The sequence below is a fragment of the Microtus pennsylvanicus genome, chromosome 9, assembly GCF_037038515.1.
Source record: "Microtus pennsylvanicus isolate mMicPen1 chromosome 9, mMicPen1.hap1, whole genome shotgun sequence".
Taxonomy (NCBI): Eukaryota; Metazoa; Chordata; class Mammalia; order Rodentia; family Cricetidae; genus Microtus; species Microtus pennsylvanicus.
Genome location: NC_134587.1, coordinates 98,921,664 through 98,948,027, shown reverse-complemented (window position 1 = coordinate 98,948,027; position 26,364 = coordinate 98,921,664). Strand labels below are relative to the sequence as shown.

General features: G+C 38.1%; 1 protein-coding gene across 1 annotated transcript in view; it reads left to right on the top strand.

Annotated features, from left to right (window-relative positions):
* Positions 1 to 26,364, top strand: part of LOC142857840 (serine/threonine-protein kinase Nek1-like) — a 113,602-nt gene that overhangs the window by 40,096 nt on the left and 47,142 nt on the right. Inside the window, exons 8-13 of the mRNA XM_075986862.1 lie at positions 8,615 to 8,717; positions 21,608 to 21,691; positions 22,128 to 22,211; positions 22,607 to 22,684; positions 23,360 to 23,455; positions 25,624 to 25,752. Of these exons, the coding sequence (XP_075842977.1) occupies positions 8,615 to 8,717; positions 21,608 to 21,691; positions 22,128 to 22,211; positions 22,607 to 22,684; positions 23,360 to 23,455; positions 25,624 to 25,752 (574 nt within the window). The remainder of the gene's footprint in view (positions 1 to 8,614; positions 8,718 to 21,607; positions 21,692 to 22,127; positions 22,212 to 22,606; positions 22,685 to 23,359; positions 23,456 to 25,623; positions 25,753 to 26,364) is intronic.

Sequence of the window (26,364 nt, the reverse complement as noted above, 5' to 3'; positions counted from 1 at the left end):
AGAACATTTTTTATTCCCTAGATACTATAAATCTTCAGGTGCAAATTTGACCCTTGATTACATTATGACAAATGTGTAGCTGTTCACGTTGGCCTGATTATTGTGGCTTATTTTAATGTTTAGATAGGACATACTGTTCAAAGGAGCATGTGATAACTTTCTGCCAGCATATGGTTATAATAATTTCATCCACTTGCTTTGAATAAATTACAGCATAAATTTAAATAGAGTCACACTTTTCATAAAACTCCAAAGCATAGCCGGGCGGTGGTGGCGCACGCCTTTAAACCCAGCACTCTGGAGGCAGAGGTAGGCGGATCTCTGTGAGTTCGAGGCCAGCCTGGTCTACAAGAGCTAGTTCCAGGACAGGAACCAAAAAACTACGGAGAAACCCTGTCTCGAAAATCAAAAAAAAAAAAAAAATTCCAAAGCATATCTATTTTTTGTCTTTTCCTCATTCCTACCTTCTCTTTATTGTATTAAGACATTTCCTCTTCACATTCATCTCCATTTATATCTCTTCATGATCCTTTTCATCAGATTTTTTCATTGAATTAACTTGATGATAATTGGGAATGGCTGTACTTTGTGTAATTTTTTTTCTTCAAGTATGCATATGTGTTTGCTTAGAAATTCCCATTCTATAAAACTTTCTGATGAGTGAAGAGCAGGTCACACGATGAATTTTTAGTTATCCTTTTGAGCATGACGGTGGTGGCGCACGCCTTTAATCCCAGCACTCGGGAGGCAGAGGCAGGCGGATCTCTGTGAGTTTGAGGCCAACTTGGTCTACAAGAGCTAGTTCCAGGACAGGCTCCAAAGCCACAGAGAAACCCTGTGCTTTTCTTGTGATTTTAAAGTGTTATAGACAAAGTCTTTGATTTGTTTCTTTGTTATAACCTCATATTTAAGGTGGATTTTTTACAGTAATTAATCGGGCTTTCTTTTGACACCTCCACTCCTGACAGTCTCTGTTACTGGTATTTAAAGGGATTGTTGATGTATTCTGGTTAGTGTGTGTCACTTGTATTTAAGGGGATTGTTGATGTATGCTGGTTAGTGTGTGTCACTGGTATTTAAAGGGATTGTTGATGTATGCTGGTTAGTGTGTGTCACTGGTATTTAAGGGGATTGTTGATGTATGCTGGTTAGTGTGTGTCACTGGTATTTAAGGGGATTGTTGATGTATGCTGGTTAGTGTGTGTCACTTGTATTTAAGGGGATTGTTGATGTATTCTGGTTAGTGTGTGTCACTGGTATTTAAGGGGATTGTTGATGTATGCTGGTTAGTGTGTGTCACTGGTATTTAAAGGGATTGTTGATGTATGCTGGTTAGTGTGTGTCACTGGTATTTAAGGGGATTGTTGATGTATGCTGGTTAGTGTGTGTCACTGGTATTTAAAGGGATTGTTGATGTATGCTGGTTAGTGTGTGTCACTGGTATTTAAGGGGATTGTTGATGTATGCTGGTTAGTGTGTGTCACTGGTATTTAAGGGGATTGTTGATGTATGCTGGTTAGTGTGTGTCACTGGTATTTAAGGGGATTGTTGATGTATGCTGGTTAGTGTGTGTCACTGGTATTTAAGGGGATTGTTGATGTATGCTGGTTAGTGTGTGTCACTGGTATTTAAGGGGATTGTTGATGTATGCTGGTTAGTGTGTGTCACTGGTATTTAAGGGGATTGTTGATGTATGCTGGTTAGTGTGTGTCACTTGTATTTAAGGGGATTGTTGATGTATTCTGGTTAGTGTGTGTCACTGGTATTTAAGGGGATTGTTGATGTATGCTGGTTAGTGTGTGTCACTGGTATTTAAAGGGATTGTTGATGTATGCTGGTTAGTGTGTGTCACTGGTATTTAAGGGGATTGTTGATGTATGCTGGTTAGTGTGTGTCACTGGTATTTAAAGGGATTGTTGATGTATGCTGGTTAGTGTGTGTCACTGGTATTTAAGGGGATTGTTGATGTATGCTGGTTAGTGTGTGTCACTGGTATTTAAGGGGATTGTTGATGTATGCTGGTTAGTGTGTGTCACTGGTATTTAAGGGGATTGTTGATGTATGCTGGTTAGTGTGTGTCACTGGTATTTAAGGGGATTGTTGATGTATGCTGGTTAGTGTGTGTCACTGGTATTTAAGGGGATTGTTGATGTATGCTGGTTAGTGTGTGTCACTGGTATTTAAGGGGATTGTTGATGTATGCTGGTTAGTGTGTGTCACTGGTATTTAAGGGGATTGTTGATGTATGCTGGTTAGTGTGTGTCACTGGTATTTAAAGGGATTGTTGATGTATGCTGGTTAGTGTGTGTCACTGGTATTTAAGGGGATTGTTGATGTATGCTGGTTAGTGTGTGTCACTGGTATTTAAAGGGATTGTTGATGTATGCTGGTTAGTGTGTGTCACTGGTATTTAAGGGGATTGTTGATGTATTCTGGCTAGTGTGTGTCACTGGTATTTAAAGGGATTGTTGATGTATGCTGGTTAGTGTGTGTCACTGGTATTTAAGGGGATTGTTGATGTATGCTGGTTAGTGTGTGTCACTGGTATTTAAGGGGATTGTTGATGTATGCTGGTTAGTGTGTGTCACTGGTATTTAAGGGGATTGTTGATGTATTCTGGCTAGTGTGTGTCACTGGTATTTAAGGGGATTGTTGATGTATGCTGGTTAGTGGTGTGTCACATCATGTTTTTCAATTCGTGCCACGTTCCTTTCTTCCTTATTTTTGAGTTCTATACTTTGTCTGATTTTTGTGGTTTAAACTGAGCATATTTTTGTGATTCCATTCCATTCTTAGTATTTCAATTACATGCTTCCTTTGTAAACTTTTCCTTAGAGGTTGTCTTAGATTTTGCAGTACACAAGTAAGACAAACCCAAGTTCTCTTTTACATTATGTTTATGCATTATAACCTCAGAATGCTTCTAATTCCTGCCTGCTATCCACTATATTATTACTGTCATTTATGCCACTTACATCTCAGTGTGCATGGATATGCATAGACATGTAATAAGCTACTGCTTCATTGCTGTTACTATAGACAAGCTGGTATCTGGTAGGAAAAAGTAAAACAACTTCTCATCTTCACTTCTTCCTTCCTGCATGCTGCTTCTTTACTTTACTTCTCTCAGAAGAACTTGGTTTAACATTTCTTGTAAAGCAGGTGTAATGACAACAGCTTTCTTCAGGTTTTGTCTGAGAAAGTCTTTAGCTCACTTCTTGTTACAATAATATTTAGAGTTTAGAGTTTAAGTGGGTATTTTTTTTTCTTTCAGCAGTTAAATATTTTCCTCACTTTATTCTTTGCCTTCTTTGGGGGAATAGTTGAATGTAATTCTTAGATGCTCTTCTGTATGTTTGTGTTTTCCTCTTTTAAGACTTTATCTTTGATTTCCTAAAGCTTGGCTATGGAAGGATTTTTCTGTTTGTTTATGTGGGAATTTGCTGCAGCTTGTTCTCAGTTCCCTGGATCTTTGGTGTGATGTTTGACATGAATCCAGGGTCTTCAGAGGCATTATTGTTTTAAGCAGTGTCTGTCTAATGTTCCACAGCATGCATGTTGCACCTTTTGTAATGTTCCACTGTTCTTGTGTTCTCTCTGTGTATGTATCTCTTTTATTTTCTCTGTTTATAAATGCCTTTTTACTATACCCTCAACATTAGAGATTCTTTGTTTGCCCTTGTCCAATCCAGTGATGAGCCCCGCAGAGGCAGTCTGCATTTCCACTAGAGTGTATTTGGGTTTGGACATTCTATTTGCATTTTTTTCTTGAAATTTTATGCTTCTGCTTACATTGTCATCTGTTCTTGCATGTTATGTACTTTTTCTAATAAAAAATGCTTTTAGGAGAAGACAAGCTTTTCTTATGTTTGTTAACTGTCTGTCTTCTTTTGCCTAGAATACCTTGCCTCTGTTAACTTTGAATACTTAGAACCTAGTTATTATTATGGCCTTAGTGTAGGTTAGGTAACTAGTTCTGTAAACTAGAAAATAAAAATTAAATGTGATAATTTTGGCATAGAAGCTAATATATAAAATATATATTAGCCTATATATTTTGAATATTAAACTGTGGAAAAAGTTGGACCGTATCATCTTAGAGCAGTGGTTCTCAACCTTCCTAATGCTGTGACCCTTTATTTAATGCAGTTTCTCATGTTGTGGTGATCCCCAATCATAAAACTATTTTCATTGCTACTTCATAATTGTAATATTGCTACTGTTATGAATCATAAAGTAAACATCTGATATGCAGGATATCTGATGTGTACCCCCTGTTAAAGGATCTTTCACCCCCCCCCCCACCATCACAGGGGTCTCAACCTAGAGGTTGAGAACCACTGCATTAGACTATAGATTATACTTTTGAGGGCTAGAGAGCTAGCTCAGCCGATAAATACATTTTAGGTAAACTTCATTCATATGTTTGTTATAGTGATATTTGCTCCTGAGTTAAATTATAAAGAATTAACATTATATAGTAAATTTTCTTTAAACAGGAACACAGAAAACAAGGTTATAAATTATTCTGCTGACAAATGTGACAGACTTGCAGGAATTTAATTGTATTTTCCTTAGCATTAGTGGCTCAGTATTCATTAATTCAGTTTTAGTAGTGACCTTGTAGAACATAAACTATCAATCATGATGATTGACCATATTAGTAATTTAGTTATTACCAACACTGTGAAACAGATAGTAGTATTCTTGCTACTTTACAGATTAAGAAATTGAGGCAATATATAATTCAGTTTTTGAAAGTCCCATAACTTATCTATTAGTAAAAACAAAGGAGTTGAAACTGAATTCTTCATGTTTGCTTGTACTTTATGGTGTTATTTTTCTCTGCCTTCCTAGTGTGACTAGGCTAGTATGACTGTCCTTACATCTCTGTCCTAATGACATACCTATTAGCCTCTTGACTATTGGGACCTCAAGTAGAGTACAACTGCCTTTTAAGAAGTGATTTGGTGCCTCTTTACATTTGTGTTTTTAAACTGCTTTACTTTTCTACCCCCTCTCCTGATTCCAGTCCACTAGGTACCTTTAAGTAGAAAGGAAGCTTAGTGAATACTCTTGTTTTCTGTTCCCTGTTATCTTTCTGTCACTGGACTATTGTGTCTGAAAGCAGTGAATCATTTGTTACCTAGACTATTGCCTACTTTATGCTTTTTCACCTCTTGAAGTATTTGTAATCCTTCAAAAATTTTAAATTCCTCTTGTAGTAATAAATTTGAGTCATGATTATAATGTATGGTGTTCCCACCACTATCTTGCTGCTACTTCTTGTATTTATAAAAAGAAAAGGAAAGAAAATCACCCACCCCCTTTCTTTTTTGCTACAGGAAATGAAAGGCTTGTCTTAGAATAACTTTCCCAATGAAAGAACACCACAGTTTTTCTCTTTCAACACCATAGCTGTGTTGATGTCCTTATCCCTTTCTGCCACAATTCTTAGCTCATTTTAACATCTTTGTATGTTGTTATCTAGTCTCTAGTTTCCTCCTATATATCTCTGAGTCATTACATACAGTTCTACTGTTGGTAATATAGGACAATTCCTGATACTAAGTGCTATACAATATCTTTGCATCTGAATTCCTTTCTTTCTATTTTTTTTTTTTTGGTGTTTGTTTAGTTTTTGTTTTGATACAGGGTGTCTTTGTCACTGTTCTATTGCTATGAAGAGACACTATGACCACACCAGCTCTTATAAAAGAAAACATTTTATTGGGGCTGGCTTACAGTTTCAGAGGTTTAGTCCATTATCATCATGATGGGAAGCATGGTGGCGTGCAGGCAGACATGGTGCGTGAGAAGGAAGCTGAGCGGTCTCCATATGGATCCACAGGCAGTAGGAAGAGAGGGAGACACTGTCCTGACTTGGACTTCTGAAACCCCACAGCCCACCCAAGTGACACACTTCCTCCAACAAGGCCCCAGTCTTAATCCTGTCAAATAGTCCTACTCACTCTCTTTGAAACTGTGGGGCCGTTTTCATTCACATCACCACGCAGGGCCTCTGCATAGTCCTGACTGTCTGGGAACTCAACAGAGATCGGCCTGCCTCTGCTTCCTGAGTGCTGGTTTTAAAGGCATGTGCCACTGCGCCTGGCCACTTCATCTGAATTCTTACTAGAGTTTAATGAAGAGAATGAATAAGTAAATTCTTTTCTCCTTATCCCCATGAGCCTTCTGCAATAGATAGTTTGTGCCCACAGTTTAACACTTTTACTTCTTTAAAGAATAAAGATTCTGAGCGCTAATACATAAGAATGTGTGTTATAGATTATTTAGATTATTAATTAACATAGATTATTATTAACATAAGTTACAGAATTACTCAAACTGTGATTTTCATCAGGAAACTTTGCTTCCTGGAACTCTGTTTTAGACATTGTGGTAGTCAGGGCGACTGTTACCGTAATAAACACCATGACCAAAGCAGCTTGGGGAGGAGAGCGCTTGTTCATCTTAACACTTCCACATCACAGCTCTTCATCAAAGGAAGTCAGGAGAGGAGCTCAATCAGGGCAGGAACCTGGGGCGGGAGCTGGTGCAGAGGCCATAGAGGGGTGCTGCTTACCAGCTTGCTCAACCTGCTTTTTTATAGAACCCAGGACTGCCTGCCCAGGGATGGCACCACTCACAAGGGGTTGGGCCCTCCCCCGTCAATCACTAATTAAGAAAATGCCTTGCAGCCTGATCTTATAGAGGCATTTTCTCAACTGAAGCTCCCTCTGTGATGGTTCTAGCCTGTGTCAAGTTGCTATAGAAGCAGCCAGTACAGTCATCGTTACATCTTCAGAGGTTGATATGACAAATAGTTGACACTTAGCAATTCTTTGTTTAATAAATCAGAAGAGAAATTATGTTTAAATAATCATTAAAGATTTTAAGTGTGTGTTTGAAAATAGACAGTCATATAAGCCAGTTTATTTAAACCAACTGAGGAAATAGCAGTTGAGTGAAGCTACACTTTTAAATACAAAGTGTCATGTATACATAAGCAGTGTGCCAATCTATAAATCAAGGCTGCTGTCCATATGATTATGTTCTGACGTACTGTGCAGTAATTCTACTAGGGTATGCTAGTTGGCGTGTTATACTGTCAAACACTACACAGACCATGTCTTGGAATGACAAACACGCTTTACTTCTGTGAATGTTGAAGTCAAGGCCATCGTGATGCAAAGCAGAGAGATTGGAGGCTTTATCTAATTGCAGGTGGGGGACTATGCTTCCAAGACCCACAGATGATGTGTCCCAGCATGATACTCCATCTACCCTCTTTGAGCTCAGCCTTATGTAAACAGGGAAGTAGCAGAGCAGGTTGCCAGCTTACCTGGATACATGCAGAGACATGCTGAATTCAGACCAGATGCCCCTTATTGATCTCAGTTTTATAGTGCATTATATATGTCTGAGAGAGGATAGCATATGTGTCCTTCAGAGGCATGAACTAATCTCTTGTTATTACAAACATACTCAAGCTCACATAGCTTTGGATTTCAGAAATGTCATGTGGAACTACAGTAACCATCTGGAAGGAATAGCTGAACATCATAGTAATTGGCTCTTAAAGCAGTTATAGATGTTACCTAATCCTACAAAATTCCTGTGATGGAAGTTTAGAGAATTTCTTTTAAATAATAGGTAAAGGACTTTAGACTGCCATCAGTCATGGGGATGTAATACAGTACATTTTAGAGTTTTTTTTTTTCAAAGATTTATTTTTAAATGCAGGTGCCTGTGGAAGCCATACGTGTTAGAACCCCTGGAGATGGACTGGTGATTATAAGCCATCTCACATAGAGGCTGGGAATGGAACTTAGGTCTTCTGTAAAAGTAGCAGCCCCAGATTTTAAGTTTTTACAGCTAAATTTCTTATTTAAAATATTTTTATGTGGTATTTTGTAAAAAGTTGTTGATTTAAAAAAAAGTTGAAGAAACGATTATTTGTAGAATGAAAATTAGACGTTTTAAAATGTTACTGGGAACACTAGCAGACAGGACATTATTTTCGGACTTTATTTTTTCAGAGCATAACTTATTTTCCCTAACAAAAAAGCTACAGGAAGGTTTTTGTGCCGTATTAGCCACAGTCTTAGTAGAACCTAGACAATAACTCGTTTGTCTTTCTAATTCTTCTCCAAATTTAACCACCCTTGATGTTGCTATGAATTTCGTGATTACTGGCACTGGATTGTTTGCTTGCGTGTTTGTTTCTACCTGCCATGTTTATCACGATAACTGAACAGCACATAGTAGGTATTCAATAAATATTTATCACTTTTTAATTTGCAGTCTTTACACAATGTGTTTACATTTTTCTTAATTGTCAGCAAAAGATGCCAAATATTAAAATGTGAAAAAATTAAAGCCAGTAACTGCTGTTACTTTTTAAAAGTAGTAAATGATGCAATTAAGACAATAGACCAACACACACACACACACACACACACACACACACACACACACACACACTTTTCTTTACAAAGAAAGTGTTTGTTTCTGCTTTCATGTTCTACAAGGAAAAAAGCAAATAATAAGTAGAATTTTAATTTGGAAATTAACGCTCAAAATGGCTGACTCTGTGCTTTGTCCAAAACAGGCATAAAGGGCAGCTAGCCTTAGAAAGAGCTAAGCGAGTGGAAGAGTTCCTGCAGCGTAAACGAGAAGCCATGCAGAACAAAGCTCGGGCCGAAGGACATGTGGTATGGTAGCTTTTCTTCAGATGTTGAACATATCAGTGTTGTAAGTAAAAAGAATTATGATGTAGCAGTCTATGTCTAATAAAAGATATTGAAGGTGTTCAAAGTAATGTACAGATTATATTTTCATATGTTTTGCTTACTAACCTGTTTTGTTATGTCTTTTATTGTCATCTTCCATGCCAAAGGTGAAATTACATTATTATTTTACATTTTGTTCTTTAAAAAGGGTAGAAATGTGTATAACAATTCAGATATTTATTAGTAGAGAAATAAGTTCTTAAGTTGCTAGATTTTTTTCCCCTTCAAATGCTTTTTGTAAAATACTTTTAAGTAGCAAAGAATTTTAGAAGAAAAAAGGGAGATAAATGTTTGAGTGCAGATATATGAAACTGTATTTGTTGAAAAGCATATCAGAAATAAAACTACTTTAAAATATCCAGTTAAGCCCATTACAAAATGAAGTCGTTTATTTGAGAACATATTAAGTCTGAGGTAATCATCTAAGCAGTTAAAATTCTCAGTAATTGTAGTTGCAGTGTGCCGCAAATGTCTTTTGATCTTTTGTTCATAAAGCAACTGAGAATTGCTTCTGTCACTTCATCTCCCCGTGGAGCCTCCTGTTCATGTAGAATATGCTCAAGATATTTTTGTTGGACTTATCTATCACACATGTATTAAAGACTCCTAATTGGTAACTTTGTAAGTTTATTAAGTTATTCAATATAAGATTTTTTTCTCTTTGAGATTATATTATAGAAAAATAGTATTAATTGGCTATTGAAGGAGCTGCAGGCTGCATTCCCGCCACCCAGCTCCCGGCCGCCTGGCTAGCTTATGCCCCAAAATAATGACACACAACCTGTATTCATATAAACACTGCTTGGCCCATTTCTATTAATGTTTGTAGCACCACGAGGTGGTGACTTATCTTGCCTAACCCATATTTAGTAATCTGTGTAGCACCAGTCTTACTGGGAAAGATTCAGCATGTCTGACCTGGCGGCTTGCTCCATCGCGTCTGCCCTGGAGAAGAGCGGCATCGTGTCTGTCTCACTTCCTCCCAGCATTCTGTTCTGCCTACTCCACCCACCTAAGGGATGGCCTATCAAATGGGCCAAGGCAGTTTGTTTATTAACCAATGACCTTCCTCTATCAATTGGCCACTCTTTATATGTTTTTAACATATATTCTCCAATTTACTTTCCTAATATCTGGAATGAATTTGTATTTGTGACCCTTCTCTAGATGGGAAAAGATGATTTCTTGTCTTCTCCCTGTTAATAGCATTTGAAATAATTTTGATCACTTATATTTTTTAAAGAGCTTTTAAATTGCTCTGTAGCAGGATCCTCATGCCTGATTGTTGGGATTATAGGCATGCACCACCATTCCCAGCTCTTGTTGTAGGTTATTATTTACAACAGTTACTGGGAACTGGAAATGGCTTAGCAGTTTCGAGTGCTTGCTGCTCTTGCAGAGGCTCTGAGTTAGGTTCTCAGCGCCCAAATCAAGGGCCTTACAACCACCTGTAACTACATCTCCGGGGATCTGACACCTTCTCTGGCCTCGTCAGTGCCTGCACTCACTTGTAAATACCCACAGGTAGACAGACAGATACACATACTCATAATTTAAAATAAAAGTTAAAGAACCTTTGAAAAAGTAATAGTTACTAGAACTTTCAAGATTTAATGACTTTTCCTCTTACTCTTTGACCTTAATCCTGTAATTCTATCTTCAGTTTATTTTGCTTAATGTTAGAGACTTTCCTCTTGTATTTTGTTTAAAAAGGTACTTTGCAGAATTTGTAGAGAAAAATGTCTTTACTCTTTTCTTTATACTTTAATAATACTTTGTGGTGAATATAACTTGTGTTTGTAGGTCTGAAAAGAAACATTTTGCCTACCTTTTTTGTCTTTTTGTGCACATGTATGTGTTATGCATGCATTACCATAGGTATGGGAACACATGTGCATCTGGCTGTGTTATCAGGAAGGCCAAAGTTATCAGGAATCTTCTGTGGTAACTCTTCTGCCTCAGTTTTTGAAGGAGGATTTTAATCAAGCCCAGAGTTTACCAATGTCTGATCTTGGCAGCTAGCCAGCCTGCTTCAGGGATTCTCCAGTTTGACAGTTGAGCCATCTCCACAGCCTGGAGTTTGCCTTTGCTGGGGGTATTCTATAGGTTGGGGACTGTTTATCTTCTGACAAGAAGCTACCCCTCCTTATCGTTTCCTGTGTATATTATATGCCTTTTCCTCTCTGACTCAGGAAAGTTTTTTCTTTGTTCCTGGAACTACTTGATTATTAGATAGCTCCCGAGTTTTCTTTCTGGTCATTAGTTTCATGGGTTCAGATTTTTCAGCCACTGTTTTCTTCAAAAAAATTTCTCATTTTCTTCTTTTCTAACCTTTGTATATATACCAGAATGCTGTGACTCTCCACGACTCGTTGATGCTCTTCTTTTTCTCTAAGTTTCGTTCTGGGTGGTTTCCGTTGTCATGTCCTTAAGGACGTTTTCTTCTGCTGTGTGTTATACTGCTGAGTTCATCCAGACCTGCTGCTTCTCATCTCCTTTTGTTTTGTTTTTGCAGTACTGGAGATAAGCCCAGGGCTTTTATGGATAGGCTGTTGCTGTACTACTGAACTCTACCTCAGCTCACATCTGATAATACTGATTGTGCTAACGTGGCCCTCTGCTCTGGCAGAGCCTGTGGGTACCTCTGCTGGGTACAGTGCTGCACTGCTTCCGAGGACTTTCCATCTCACAGTCTGATTAAACCGCTGGCTTTATTAGCTGTTGGTCACTCAGGGAGAGACTCTGAAGAACCTCTCCATCTTCTCAGCCTCCCTCTGTGCAGCTTTCTGCTCTCTGACCTCACATCCCGTTAGCCTAGCTTGCCCATCTCCAGACAAGGTCTTCTCAACAAGGAGGGACCTCCACCTGTGGTCAAGTTTCCTCTCTTGTGCTGCTGCCTAGAAGCTCTGACCAGGCAAGTGGGGCAGTCATGGGGCTTGGACTTATCTCCCTTGCTTTCCATGTCAGAAGGATCTACCCCATGCTGCCTGTTATCCAATATTGGAAACCATGTTTTCTTTTATCTTACTAAAGCTTTTAAAAATTTTTTAGTGTAGATCTAACCACATTGTTCTGTTATGGCTAAAAGCAATTCTTTGACTTTTATTAAAAAAGTTTTATTTCTCATAATTTCATATATATATATATACAATAAAATATAATATATCGTAAATGATATAGCAAAATATGATAAAATATGGTTGTATCTATTCACCATTACCATATATCTCCCTAACATCCTCTCAACTTTGTCTTTTTTTAAAAAAAAAATAATAACCCACTAAATCCAGCTAGTGTGCCCATATGCGAGTGAGTGTGGGGCCCTCTAGTGGAACATGGGAAACCTATCAGCAGCCATATGTCCTCAGCAAAGAGTGAGTCTACACTCCCAGTAGATCCTCACTGTGGGTAGGCCTGGACATAAGTACTTCATGCATTGCTTCGTTGGCAAAGGAAAACTGAAGACAGTAGAACATACAGTTCTGTGGCAAGCTTCCTGTTCACTTCTCGAGGCTTACTGTAATAGAAAAGAGAGATGTCAAAATAGTTTGTTGAGGAAAGGAGGTTAATTGGGTTAAAGTTGTGCAGCAAGGGCTGTCATTGCTACGAAGGTTAAAGAGCAACCTCTGAACTCCTTATTAAAACAACAAGAGAGATGTCTTTAGAGCAAGACCCTACTAATCAACAGTACCAGGGTATAATAATGTGAACCAATTTCAAAAACTTTTCTTTGAGAAGATAGTCCCTTAACAGGGAAACGTTCCAGATATTTCTAATTAATGTTTTCACAGTTTCAGTTACACAGGCACTCTGAGGGTGCTTCAGCTACGGGCCATTGAGGTCAGACCACATCTCAGGCTGACAACAGAACCTGTCATTGCCTAATCGATTCCAGGTTTTACAGGCATGCACGATACAAAGCTGGGTACAGACACACAGCGTTGCACAAAGGTTCCAGAAAGCCACTGAGGCTAGGCAGTGTGCAAAAGGGTCAGGTTCACTGCAGTAAGCTCTTAAGTGGTTTGTAAAGCCCCAAGTTACAAAGGAGACCAGATGATGTGGGAGATGCCATAAACCTGATATGTTTATCATGTCGAACTTGTGTTACTGAAGGAATCGATTCAAGAATGAAGCCCTACATGCATTTGCAGAAGTATCTTTACTTGGGGGAAGCTACCCCATTAAAGGTCCGATGATCAGAAGCTGTAGGGACAGAACATGGAGCTGTGTTTCAGTCTTTAGTTGGATCTTTCCTTGCTATCGCTTTATCTCATGTAGTGTTAACCTTGACACAGCCTAAAATTACATGAAAAAGTTTAAATCGAATAATTGTCTTTATCGGGCTGCTCCAAAGGCATGCCTCTGAGGTGACTGCCCTGATTATTAACTGATTTAGGAGGACCCAGTTAGTTGTGGGTGATACCTTTCTAGGCAAGAAGTAATGGGTTGGCAATGGGTTATCTAAGAAAGTTAGCTAGGTTTGAGGCTGGAACCAGCCGGTGAGTGAGCCGGCAAGCAGCATTCCTCCGTGTTTTTTGCTTCAGATCCTTGGATGAGTTCTTAAGCACGACGTCCTTCAGTGATGGACTGGCACATGGAATCCAGATAGACCCTTCCCTCCACTAAGCTACTTTTCGTCAGAGTGTCCCACACTACAACAGAAAGGAAAGTCAGCTCCCTTGCTGTCTGCTGGAATGTGCATTGCACACTGGACTTATGTAAGTTTGCTTTGAGTCTCAGGTCAGACTTTTGAAAAGCGTCAGAACTGAAGACCACTGCCTGTACTCTCTTGAGTTCCTCCCAGCCTCCTGCTTTCATACTCCTGCCAGAAATGTTCAGAAATCTCTACTCACAGCTTTCTGAGGCTTCTTAACCACAGCTACAAACCCTTCCACATTCTTTCCACAAACCAGTTATGAAAGCCTACAAACCGCATGGCCAAGGTTATTGGTGCAACCATCTCATTTCTGGAACTAGTCTTCTGTTTTGTTTTTCTCTCCATTATGACCAAATGCCTGACAAGAATCCACTTCCAGGAGGAGCAATGTATTCTGACTCACGCTGGTGAGAGAGGCAAGTGATAGCTGCTGGCATTTTCAGCAGTCAGGAAGCAGAGAACGAGCCCATCAGTGACTTTTAGGAATATTAGCTTTTCTGTTAGTGCAGGATGCATCACTTTTTTAGAACCTAGGTTTGTATATGTATAAAACCGTCTTACGAAGATGTGATTGTGTGAAAAATTTTTATTTTTCTTTATGTTTGGATAGATGTGTCATATTATTTTAATGATTGACTAATTTGACAATGCTATTTTTATTTTTAAGCAGTTCGGGAGTAGGAGAAATATAAAGATTGAGCGAGTATAATTTTTTTTAAACTTTTTATGGCTCCTTTGTGGATTTTATGTGCATCCCAATCCCATTTATCTCCCCATCCCTCTATATCCCTTCTCTGTCCTTGCAACCTTCCCCCAAAGTAAAACAAAATCTTTAAAAAAAAAATCTCATCATGGAAGCTATGGTGTGACACAGTGAGTCACACAGTAAACCTTTTAGTCCATTCATCTTTACTTCTAAGTGTTCATTGCAGTGAGTCCTTGATCTGGCTGGTTGGCCTTACCTTCTAATAGTGAGCCCTCGCTGGGGCTCCTCTTGGATACCCTGTTGTTATCCCGTGTCATGGAGAACCTGCAGCTTTGGATCTGCAGGACTGGCCCTTCACATGTTCCTGCAGTTCATAGATGGGGTGGATTTGCACTGGGCCAACTCATAGCCCCAGGCCTGGGTAGTAGCTGGATGGGTCAGCCCACCAGCTCCCCTCATTCTCACCACCAGGGTGAACTCTCCAGAACTTCCCTGGCTAGCTCTCTCATTGGAGCAAGCAGCAAGGGGTGGAACCAGTTCCCCAGCTCTGGGGCTGGCCCACACCACCAGGGCCAGCTCTACTGTGAAGCCAAGCAAATGGCAGGAACTGCTCTCCTAAGTGCTGAAGTCCTTGATGGGGTCAGGGCTAGCTCTCCCTGCTCTCATGACCTCAGGATGACCTCAGGGATAGTTTTCCCACCTGCCACAGGTAGCAAGGGGCTGGGGGCATCTTTCCCTAGTCCAGTATAATCTATCTGTGTAATTATTTGTAATCAAGTGTTAGACGAGAATATGTACACTAGTGTATTAGGCAGAATTACCCAGAAAAGCATATAGAAACACTAGAGTATATGTAAGAGAGAATTTGATAGATTGACTTACAGTCACAAAAGTAGAAAATTTCCTGTATGGGAATTTGTGGGCCAGGGATGCTGGCAATGACACAGTCTAGGCAGCCAGAAACATCCAGACATAAGATGTTATTATGGTAGTCCCCAGGCTCTGGAAGAGACCTGAAAGTCCCATAGTAAATTAACTAGTTCAAGTGCAAAGACCGAGGAACCTGGACTCTTGAAGTCCAAAGCAAAGCAAAGCAAAGCATGCCTGCTTTAGAAGTAAGAGCAGAGAACTAGATTGAGTGGTTCCCCTTTCTTTCTTGGCAGTCTTTTTAGAATCCCCCCTTTGCTCATAATTTTAGACTATATTTGGGGATGATAGATGAGATGAGGTAAAGGAACAATTGTATGGACTTTATTCTTTGTTGTTTTTGTTTGCTTGGATTTCACTGTGTAGCCCTGGCTGTCCTGGAACTCACTCTGTAGGCCAGTCTGTCCCTGAATTCACAGAAATTCACCTGACTCTGCTTCCCTGGGACTAAAGGGTGTGCACCATCACTGCCCAGCTAGATTTTATTTTTTAATTTCTTAAAATTTTATTTTAAATTTTGTGGGTGTGTGTGCGCGCGCGCGTGTGCATGCGCACATAGAAATTGGAGGACAACTTTGTAGGGTCAGCTCTTTCCACCTTTATTTAGATTTCGGAAATTGAACTCAGGTTGTCAAGGTTGCCTAACAAACATCTTTACTCACTGAGTCATTTCACCAGCCTGATTATCTTTTTTTATTGAAGCATTAGGCTCCCAGGAAAATAGACCTTTATGGAGATTTTCAATCATATTTATTCTGCCTCCAAATGTGCATAGCCTTTCTTATTTCCAACATTCTGTTCCTGGTGGTACATTTGTTAGAACTGAGAAACCTACATGGATACATTATAACCATCGAAGTCTGTGGTTTGTGTTAGGGTTCACCTTGGTGTTGAATATTTGGTTAGGTCTGCACAGATGTAAAATGGCAGGCGACCACCTTGTATTGACACAGAACACTTTCACTGCCTTCAGAGAAGGTGCCTGTGAGTACTGACTTTCTCAAGGATTTCATCTAAGAACATACTACCTAGGTTTCCATGGAAGAGTTTTTTTTTTGATTGACATATGATATAATTTAATCATAATAAAAGTTACCAGTGCTAAGTATGTCCTGATGAGTAATTGACATGCATATAGTCATGTGTATATTGCTTTATCATGCTACCAAACATTCTACCTTTTCCCAAGTTTCCTTCTGTCCCTTTAGTTTATCACTTCCCTACCGCTGATCTGTTTTCATTCATTATAGTTCTGGAATTCTTTTTTTTTTTTGGACATTTACTTAAAATTCTGAATCATATAGTATTCCCAAGTGCTGAGGTTCAAGGTGTGCCACCATATCTAGCCTTATTAGTTTTTTTACTCCTGAGTTACATTCTGTGCTATGGGTATACCACAGTTTGAGTATCCATTCCTCTGTAGAGTGGCATTTGAGTTGTTTCTAGTAATATAATATGGTCATCCAGTTTACTCAGTTATAATATGCCCAGGTCTTCCTTTCTGAGTTGGCATTTCTCATGTGTAGTTGAGTTGATATCTATGATTATACCTGTAGACAGCACTGGAGAATATCAAAGCAGTGAAGATTGTGTTTGAACCTGTTATGATTTGTATTTTCAGCATTTTGTTATCTTTGGTGCCCTACTGTTATTATTTGGGGGCCTTATCATACTAATTATGTCCTGTCTCTTTTTAACAATTCTTCTTTAATCATACCTTCCTATAACCTCTAATTATATTTGTTTCTCCCATCATTAAGTCTACATGTCATTTGTTTCTAGTTCCTTATCTTTCATTTTAATTCTGTAAACAGTTTGTCACTACACCATTATATTGAAAGAAGTCACTAGCGTCTATCCTGTTATATATGTTTTTTTTCTTATTGATTTCGTTTGTTTGTCTTTGTGGTGTGGGAGGTTGAACCTAGGACTTCTCATGAGCTAAATAAGTGATGGACCATTGAGTGACATTACCAGCCCAAACAAACCATTTGAGATGGTCATCTGACTTGACCAGCCTTTTTACAGCATCTGGACATGAACTTTCTTCCACGTTTTCTGTGGTTTACCTTGAGCTCCTCTGCCTACAATTTCTTAGCATGTCCTTTTATATAATTGTTGGTCTTTACATGTTAATACTTTGGGGCTTTTGGAACTGTGTCCTTCCTTCCTTCCTTCCTTCCTTCCTTCCTTCCTTCCTTCCTTCCTTCCTCTTCCTCCTCCTCCTCCTCCTCCCTCTTCCTCTTCCTCTTTCTCTTCCTCTTCTCCTCCTCCTCCTCCTCCTCTATCTTTTAATGGTCTATTTACATAATTATTTAATAACATTCAATGGCAGTATAATTTTTATGTTTGGATTAGTTATGTTCTACCATTTTACGTTTGCTTCGTCTATTTTTCTTCTGCTTCTCTTGCAATATTCCATTTTAATCAATGATATCATTTTGATTGTATCTTTGTATAACCTTTCAGTAGTGAGTGCCTCAGTGACTAAGAATGTATACTTTCATTTTTCACAGTGCATTTATAAATTATGTTTTATGTGTTAATTCAGTAGCGTGATGGTTAACTTTAGTTGTCAACTTGACACATTTAGAGTCACCTGGGAAGAGACTCTCAATGAGATGTTGTCTGTATTGGGTTGGCCTGTGGGCAGTCTCTGGGAGATTAATTTATGTAATTGATGTGCAAAGACCCAGCCCCTTGTGGACAGCATCATTCCCCAGTCAGGAATGATGACCTCTATGAGTCTAGCACTTAATCTGAGCCACAAGAAAGTGGGCATGAGTGTTCTCTCTCTGCTCTTGACTGTGGCTGTGATGTGACTTGCTTCTTCAGGCTTCTGCCATTCTGACCTCTGTGCAGTGCTGGACTGTACCCTGGAATTTATAAGCTAGAATAAGCTTTCTCATTGCGTTCCTTTTCATTAGGGTATTTATTACAGTGACAGAAATGCAAATAGACAAGTGGGAATAGTGGTTCCTTTCCCTTTCCCTTGCAACCAGGAGTGTGTGTGTGTTGCTGGGTATTGAACCCAAGAATTTGGATGTGCTGAACCAACACTATCACTGAACTATACTTTCCCAGCATTTGACGAGCTTCTTATTTTCCTTCTGTCCAAATAATTCCTATTTATTTATTTATTCACTTATATTTACTTGTTTCTTTTTTCTTTCTTTTTATTTAAATTGCTTCTTCTTAGCCTTTTGGCTAAAATCACATGTCCTTTTTTTGTTTGTTTTGCGGTGCTAGGTTTCAAACTTGGCATTATACACATGCAAGCCAAGGGCTATATTGCTCAACTACAGCCTCAACCCTAAAGAAAATTTTTATTATTATTATAACTGTTATTATAAACTTGTATATTTAAAAAATCCCTTAGTAAAATTGGCCATACTAAAAGTCTGTCAGACACAAAAGAATAGCCATAAGAATAGCAATAAGTTTAGCAATGGTTTGTAAAGTAGTAGCATTTTAATGAAATGGCCTTGTTCTGTAGACAGGGGGGCTAGTCCTGAGGGAGGCTTCCCAGGGAGCTTGAATCTCAGACATGGACCACTGTATAACCAGCAGTTCCTTCAGATCAATTCTTCTAACTGTAAATTAGCATTATTTATCATATTTGTAGAGGATTTTGCATGAAATTTGGATGGTTTTCCAATATTACTGCCATTGTTTCGTAAAAAAAAATACTTTAATCTTTGGCAAGATCTTTAGTTTTGTTTGCTAGTGTTTTGGTTTGTTTCAGGGGGGTAGATTTTGGGTTTGGTTGGTTTGTTTTTTGGCTGGTGGAGGGCAGTACTCGAGACCAAATCTAGGATTTTGCACATGCAATGCAAGTATTCTGCCATCACACTCTATCCTCAGCCCTGGCAGTGGATTTGAAATACATTCGCGTTGTGTCATCAGGTGTTTAGAACACTGAACTTCTGAGGGCTGTCCAGTAGAGACCTGGATGTGATTGTAAAGAGATGGAGCATTAAGGACGGAGGGCTCTCTGGAGACTAATTTCACAGTAGTCACTAATGCATGTTTATAGTGGTTTTCATTTTTGTTTTATTGGTGTGACAGTTTTCGCTTCTCAGTTCAACATTACAAGTGCTGAGGTCTCTATTTAACAGTTGCGCTTACGTATACTACTGTACAATAATTGGTACTGTTTAAGGTTAACCTTTATTCTTTAGGAAAATATATTAACAACAGCGATTTAAAATTGTACCTAGTAAGTACTTTCCATTAATGCTAATACCTATGATAATTTGAAAATGTAAATAATATTTCCACTGGCTTTTTATTTTATTTTTGTGTATGTGTATGAATGTAGGTCTATACTCAGATCAGAGGACAACTTGGAGTAGTTGGTTCTCACCTGCTATGTTAATAAGGCAGAGCCTCTCTTTTTGTTTTCTATAATTAAACATTAAATTTCTACAAGAGCAGAAGTGTTGTATCCAGTAAAAGCATTGCATTTCATAGTCCTGAATTTGGAGCCCAAGTTTCAGGAAGCATTGGTGTTGAGTGAGTAACAGTAACAGCATGCACAGTGCACAATGCTCTTGTGCTTCCAGAGGTTGCATCATGTGATGTGGCTGAGATTTTGAATTAAGTATTGGCCATGTGTGTTAGAAAATACTGCAAGAGGAAATGTCTAATCTTTTAACTTATCTGGACCACATTGTTATATAAAGCTAATACTTAAAAGCTATGCAATCTGTTTTACAAAACATTGCAGAAAAAATCCCATAATTTCGTAATTTTGTATTGGACTGCATTTATATAGCCATCGACTCTCCTTAAACTCTGTGGATAATTGTATTTTTTAAAAAAAAATATTAGCTCACATATAAACTACGGTATATAGTAGGTTAGAGGAGGTACCAACTTCATGCCTTACGACTGTAGAAACTGAGTCATTAAAGAAGTTTTTAAGTCATTAATGAAGTTAAAACCCAAAGCACTATAATAATTTTTTTGCCCTTAAAAAGATCCAATTCATTTCTAGGTATCTGTGTGCATACTACACATTCACACACACACACACACACTTTTATATTCACGGCTGATTTCAAAGACTCTGATGTACATTAGTTATCTGACCTAGATCATACTCTGCTCTCAGGTGTGCCCTGTAGGAAGCCTACAAATGACTAGCCCCGGGCACAAATACAGCAGATGGAGAAAGTGGGATTATCGTACTAGAAATTATCCACACGCTTCAGCAAAACTACCAGTTATCCAATTATGTACTTTCTCTTCCTTCAACATACAATTATGTTTAAAGTTTCTTCAAACTTGAAAGAGTTCTTAATCTACTTTCCCCATCTATTATCTTGTATCAGTGTGTGGTAAATGTACTTTTATACTCATTATCTCCATTTTCCTGACTGTCAATCATTTTTAACCTTCTATAAATCTGGCTTTTAAATCCAGTATAATCTAATTTTTTCTAGACACCAGCAGTGTCAGAAACTATACAAATGGAGCCTTTTGTGCAATCTTTTAACATTTTAAAAATTCCTTCCAAATAAACCTACTTCATTTACATATATATGTGTATTTCTCTAATAAATGTAGGAGGTTTACTATGGAAAATTTTAAAAAAAGTATTAAACATTTATGAAGCTAACCTTTGAGAACCTTACATTTTAAAGGAATTATCTCCTAAATAGCCTTTTATTTGTAAGCATGTTTTTATAGAAATGAACATTTCTACAATTCTCATTTTTTCACTTACAGTTATAGGTTCAGCTCCTCCTCATATTCACTAACACACAAGAACAGATTTGTGGAGGTGGGGGAGGTAGCTCCTGATAGAACATTTCTTTGCCACTTCATAAAGGCCAGCATAACTAACATAAATAACCGAGGGATACATGGATACTCCACAGGGAGTATAAATTAGCAAATTGCTTTGGAGATTCAGAATTCAAAAGAAATACCTAATATAAGGCAGAAATTGAAGGGCTCAATAATAACTAGGAAAGAGAACTGGTAACATCTGCATTTGGCTGATAGTAGGCAAAAATAAACTCTAGTTTGTTGACTCTAGTGATTGATCATAATCCACTGGGCTAAGAATAAGGTCATGTTGTAAAAAGAATGGGAACGTCAAGTTCAGGAAGCATTTGAGGTAGTTTTGTTCCATATTAAGTAGTTACTCAAATGTTACTCCAATAAATTCTAACTTTTGTCGTTCGAGAGAAAAAGAATAGGTAATGGGGTATCTGTTGTTGCTCTTGGAGGCAGGGTCTTACTATATTGCAAAGACTGGCTTTGAGAGTTCCTAGACTCAAACAATCTGTCTGCAGTCTCTGTTTTTAAATAATTATAGCTGGACTTAATTAGACTTCTGTTCTCACTGAGTTTACATGCCATCGTGGTCGTAGAAAGTGCCAGGGCTTGTCAGTGTAGTACCTAGAAGTGGCCAGTATTATCCAAAAGAAAGAAATGGCATGTGGATGCCTAGGTGGAAGGGCAATGTAGCCCCACTCATTCCTTAAACTTAGTACATTAAATGACAAACAGGGAATCCTGCAGAACCTGGCATTTCTGTATGGAGGCAGGCCCAGCTCTTCCAGAGGAGGGAAGCCAAGGAACAAGGAGGAAGAGGTATGCTTCCCGCATGCTCATGCCTCCGCCATGCAGCCATTTTTTAGTTCATCGCCTTCTTTTCTTGCATGGTTTAAATGCTTAACAATTATTTTAAGATTTTGTAAGTCTATAGGAACCTGTTAATATGTTTTGACTGACATGCTATGTCATAATTTTGCCTCATAACTGTTATAACTCAGCCTTCTGAGTTTCAATTTCTTTTCTTTTGATATAATTTAAAAATTTGTTAATTATAACATATTTCTTTCTTTGCAGAAAAAAGCTTTAAATTAAATACTTGAAAGCTAATATTTCATTTCATTAACCAAATTTCAGAACTTTTGTTTTTTGTATTCAGATTAACACTTTTCTATATATTAAGATTTTTTTAGCAGTAAAAATATTCATAGATTTCCTTTTAAGTGAATTTTTGTTGTTGTTGTTCCTCTTTTAGGTTTATCTAGCAAGACTGAGGCAAATAAGACTACAAAATTTCAGTGAGCGCCAACAGATTAAAGCCAAACTTCATGGTGAGAATGTAGGTAAAAATCAATTTTTCAAAAATAATTCAGTAATAGATTAACTTTAAACATACCATGTCCATAATATTAAAAGCTAAAATTGTTAAAAGAAAATGAAGGTCAAAGACCAGAAAACTATGTAGGAATGAAGTAAATCTTAAATACATGATTTCAAATTGGTAAATCGTTTGTTCCATAGGAATTTTAATATAGAACATACCTGATGTGCCTGAAGGAATTAAAGGCCACTTGCATCATTCTTTCCTCGTCTTTTGCTCTGGGGGGTTCAGTTGCAGCTCTGGGAGAAAACTGACAGCAGTCAGTGGTTTCATTGCACATGTTGTTGGTCCAGGCAGAGGTGGCACTGAGCCTGGCTGCTGTTTGCTAAGTGGTATGTTGACAATTGTTCTAGAGCGAAGCTAATGGTACCAAAGGGCCAGAAGCAATTGAAGAGGCTGACTTGAGGCTCAAAAAGATGGAGTCACTTAAGGTATGCACTAGATAGCATAATTTCTTAGGAAATTGAAAGCTGAGAGAGAAAAGTTTGTTATTAAGTTTTTTTTATATAGATGGATCATTATCTTACTTTAACTTTTGATTTCCCATTTATCTGTCATCTTACAATTTCTGCGAAATAGCACTTTTTACATTTGTACAGCATTTATGAAGAACAGGTAGGTGAGATTATGATGTGAATACATAGAACTGTGACCCATGTAATTCTTTAAAGTGGGTTACTCCTATAGTCCGAGCATTCAGTGGGCTGAGGCAGGAGGATGGCCATAAGTTCGAGGCCAGGCTGGGATATATACATATAAATTGCAAGACACTGTCTCAAATGAAATGTACAAGTTTCTCTGAAGATGAATGGGATATTTGTAACAGTTGTCTTAAGTGTTTACATTTTAATTTCCATTCCAGTGTATTGGACTTATGGCCAATACCATTGATCCCCTGTTGTCCAAGGTTTGAGGGGTACAGAGTGAGTGTCCGTTTTTATTCTGGAACCACACACACACTTCTTTGCTTAGACCCAGGTTGGAGGATGATACCATAGGCTTTCCTTCTCATAACTATTGTGTTAATGGTTTTCATTTTCAGGTTGGAGGATGATACCATAGGCTTTCCTTCTCATAACTATTGTGTTAATGGTTTTCATTTTCAGGCCCAGACAAATGCCCGTGCTGCTGTCCTGAAAGAACAGCTGGAGCGAAAAAGAAAGGAAGCCTATGAGAGAGAAAAGCGGGTGTGGGAAGAGCAGGTAAGGCTCCTTGGGCTCGTTAGGGGATCGTCAAGTGTGCCATGATCAAGACATAGCAACCCTTTTTTCTGATTTTTACTCACTTTCCTTTCTCTCTTCCTCCTCCTCAGCTTTCCTTTCCCTTTCCCTTTAGTCCCACCCCACCCCAGCACCCTTTGTCTTTCAAATTTAACGATAATCTGCCACTGATTTATACTGCTACCTCAAAATCTTTTAAATTCTTATAAATGACCTTCTAGCATATGTGCAGAAAAACTGTCTTCCTGTGGTTGTGTCCTCTGCTGGGCTCTTCTGCCTGTTCTGCTGATACCTCACACATGGGTGATTGTAGGGTAGAATAAACTTTAGTTTCTTCATAGGACTCTTCCTTCCTTTGGCTTTACCATCCTTTTCACAGTTCTGGTTTTTTTCCTTTCTTCATGTGCTTGTTTTTTCTTTGTTAGGGTGATTTTTGTTGCTTTAACCCTGTTGGAATTTGTATAGATATAATATTATTAAACCTATAAGTTAAATTTAAGAAATGATGTGTTTATAAAGTTTCATCCAGGAACCTGTTAATTTTATGTGTCTATTCATTATTTTATATCCTAATTTTTATTATATAAGTGACTTGAAGATCTTTCATATATTTTGTTTTCCATCTCTAACAGACTATTGCTTGTATTTGGAGAAATTGTAGATTTTTGCCTATTTTTAGGTCATAGTAAGTTTCCTGGTCTGTAATTTTCATTTAACTTCATGGGATCTTAGAATGCAGTCTTGTCATGATATGCTGCCACAGCTCCTCCAGTTTATTATACAAATGCAGGCATTTGTAACTACTGTGCATGTGTTGTTTTTCTTTAATTTTGACTACAAAGCAGAGAAAATGCTTGTATGAAGTCACATTTACAGTTTCAGTGAGAACTGGTTTGGCTCTGGGTTCCCAGGTGCCAAAGTCTTAATTCTTACACATTTTTTCTCTGCTTTCTATAATGTCCACTTTTGTTATTATTGTGTCACTTGTTGTATTAGCTCGACTCCCTTGGACAATGATAAGTAATAATAGGGATGACTTGTTCTTGTTCTTAACAGAAATGGTCCAGTATAGCACTGCATGCTGTAATAGGAAGAAATAAGGGTTTTATGTCTCACTCAGTCAATTTTTTTCAAAGATTATGAATGGAAGAGTCAGAACTCCAGAGCTCAGAAATAAGACTAAGAACTTCTCAATAAATTCTCTTTTATTTATATCCAATATAATTTTTGTTATAACTTTTCTAAGTTCTTCAATCTTTGCTATTTATGTTTTTCTCTTTAACTTCAAAACTAAGCAGTGAAGAACTCACCTTCACCTTGTCCCTTTTCTGGCCTAGATTTCAGCCTTAGCACAAATAAGACTTGACTTATTGTACATACACTTCCATCTTTTCAGACATCTAGGAATTATTTCCTGCTCCTCTGGCCTTTATTTAGATTTCGTATTCGACTCATGTTCTTAACATAATGTTCCTTGTTTTTCCTCTCAGATATAGTATTAATATAGGATGGGTATGAAGCAATAACTGGTAGGTTAACATTTTTACCCCAAGAACAACAGAATTTTTTAAAAGTATATACCATCCTTTTAATAGTCAGAACCATTCATTTCGTGTGTTGCCCAAATCTCTTCCAAACTTACCTTGCCCTCAGAAATAGTTGTGAGCCTACTTCTGGTGCATACGTACCCAGTGATGGGAAACCAGAGTCTACATTATGTCTTCTAGGATTATGTCTTCAGCACAGGAGGCAAAAGCAAAAGCCCAACTAGTACATGCTGCCTTTCGTATTATATCAGGACAAGTTGGTGTAAAACTGTGTGTGTGTGTGTGTGTGTGTGTGTGTGTGTGTGTGTGTGTTTTAAGTTTTGTCTTGGTGAACTTATTACCATTGTGTCCAGGTGCAGTTTCACAATTGCAAGTATTAAGGTCATTGTTTTTTCTTTTTAAATTAACACTTAGTAATCCATTCTAACATTTTTCATAAACCATGACGGTGGGTGGAATAGTATTGTATCCATCAAATATAATGAACTTATATGTGGTCCAATTCAGCTATTTGTACTATGCATTAGAGAGATCTTGGGGCCTTTTATTTCTCTATGAGGATATGAAATCCAGTGTTTTTAGCCGTGTTTCTGTTTCTTGCAGTTGGTGGTGAAGGTAAGGAGCTCAGATATTTCTCTACCTTTGGAGCATCAAGAAACGGGGGGTTCTCCATCAAAGCAGCAAATGAGACCTGTTATTTCTGTGACTTCGGCTTTGAAAGAAGTGGGCCTGGTAAGTTTCATAAAATTTAGAGCTCCTCAAAGACTACAGATCAATTTAAGCGAAAATGAATTTAATGGATTACATTGGTTTCTAATGCCTCCTTGTTGTTTCCTAGAGTAAAAAGATTGTCTTCTGGATTTTTTTTTTTTTGTGGCTTCCTCTGAATTTTGGAACTTTTCTGCCCATAGATTTTTATCTAGGACTCAGTTATAGATAAATGTGCCTTGAACACTCTGCTTTTGAAGATTCCCTATATACAGAGCTAATCAATTTCAGATCCAAAGTGTTTGAGGAATAAAGTCATATTTTTGCTGATGTGCTTACCCAGGCCAGTACTGATGGCCTCTGTAGTGCTGATGTTCATGCTGTTAAACCGTATCACAACTGTTTTCATAGCATATCTGTCTGTTAGGTTTTGTAACTAATTTAGAGACAGTTCGTGGTGTGTGCAGGATATCATATGCTGTATGCACTTAATCATTTTAAATATGAGAATTGAGCACCTGTGGATTTTGGCAAGGGAGCAGAGAGATCTTAGAACCGGTGTCTCACAGATGCATGCGTATAGAAAGGGCATTGTGTTGAAATGACTCTCTGATAGACTAGTTAGATGGCTCTGTG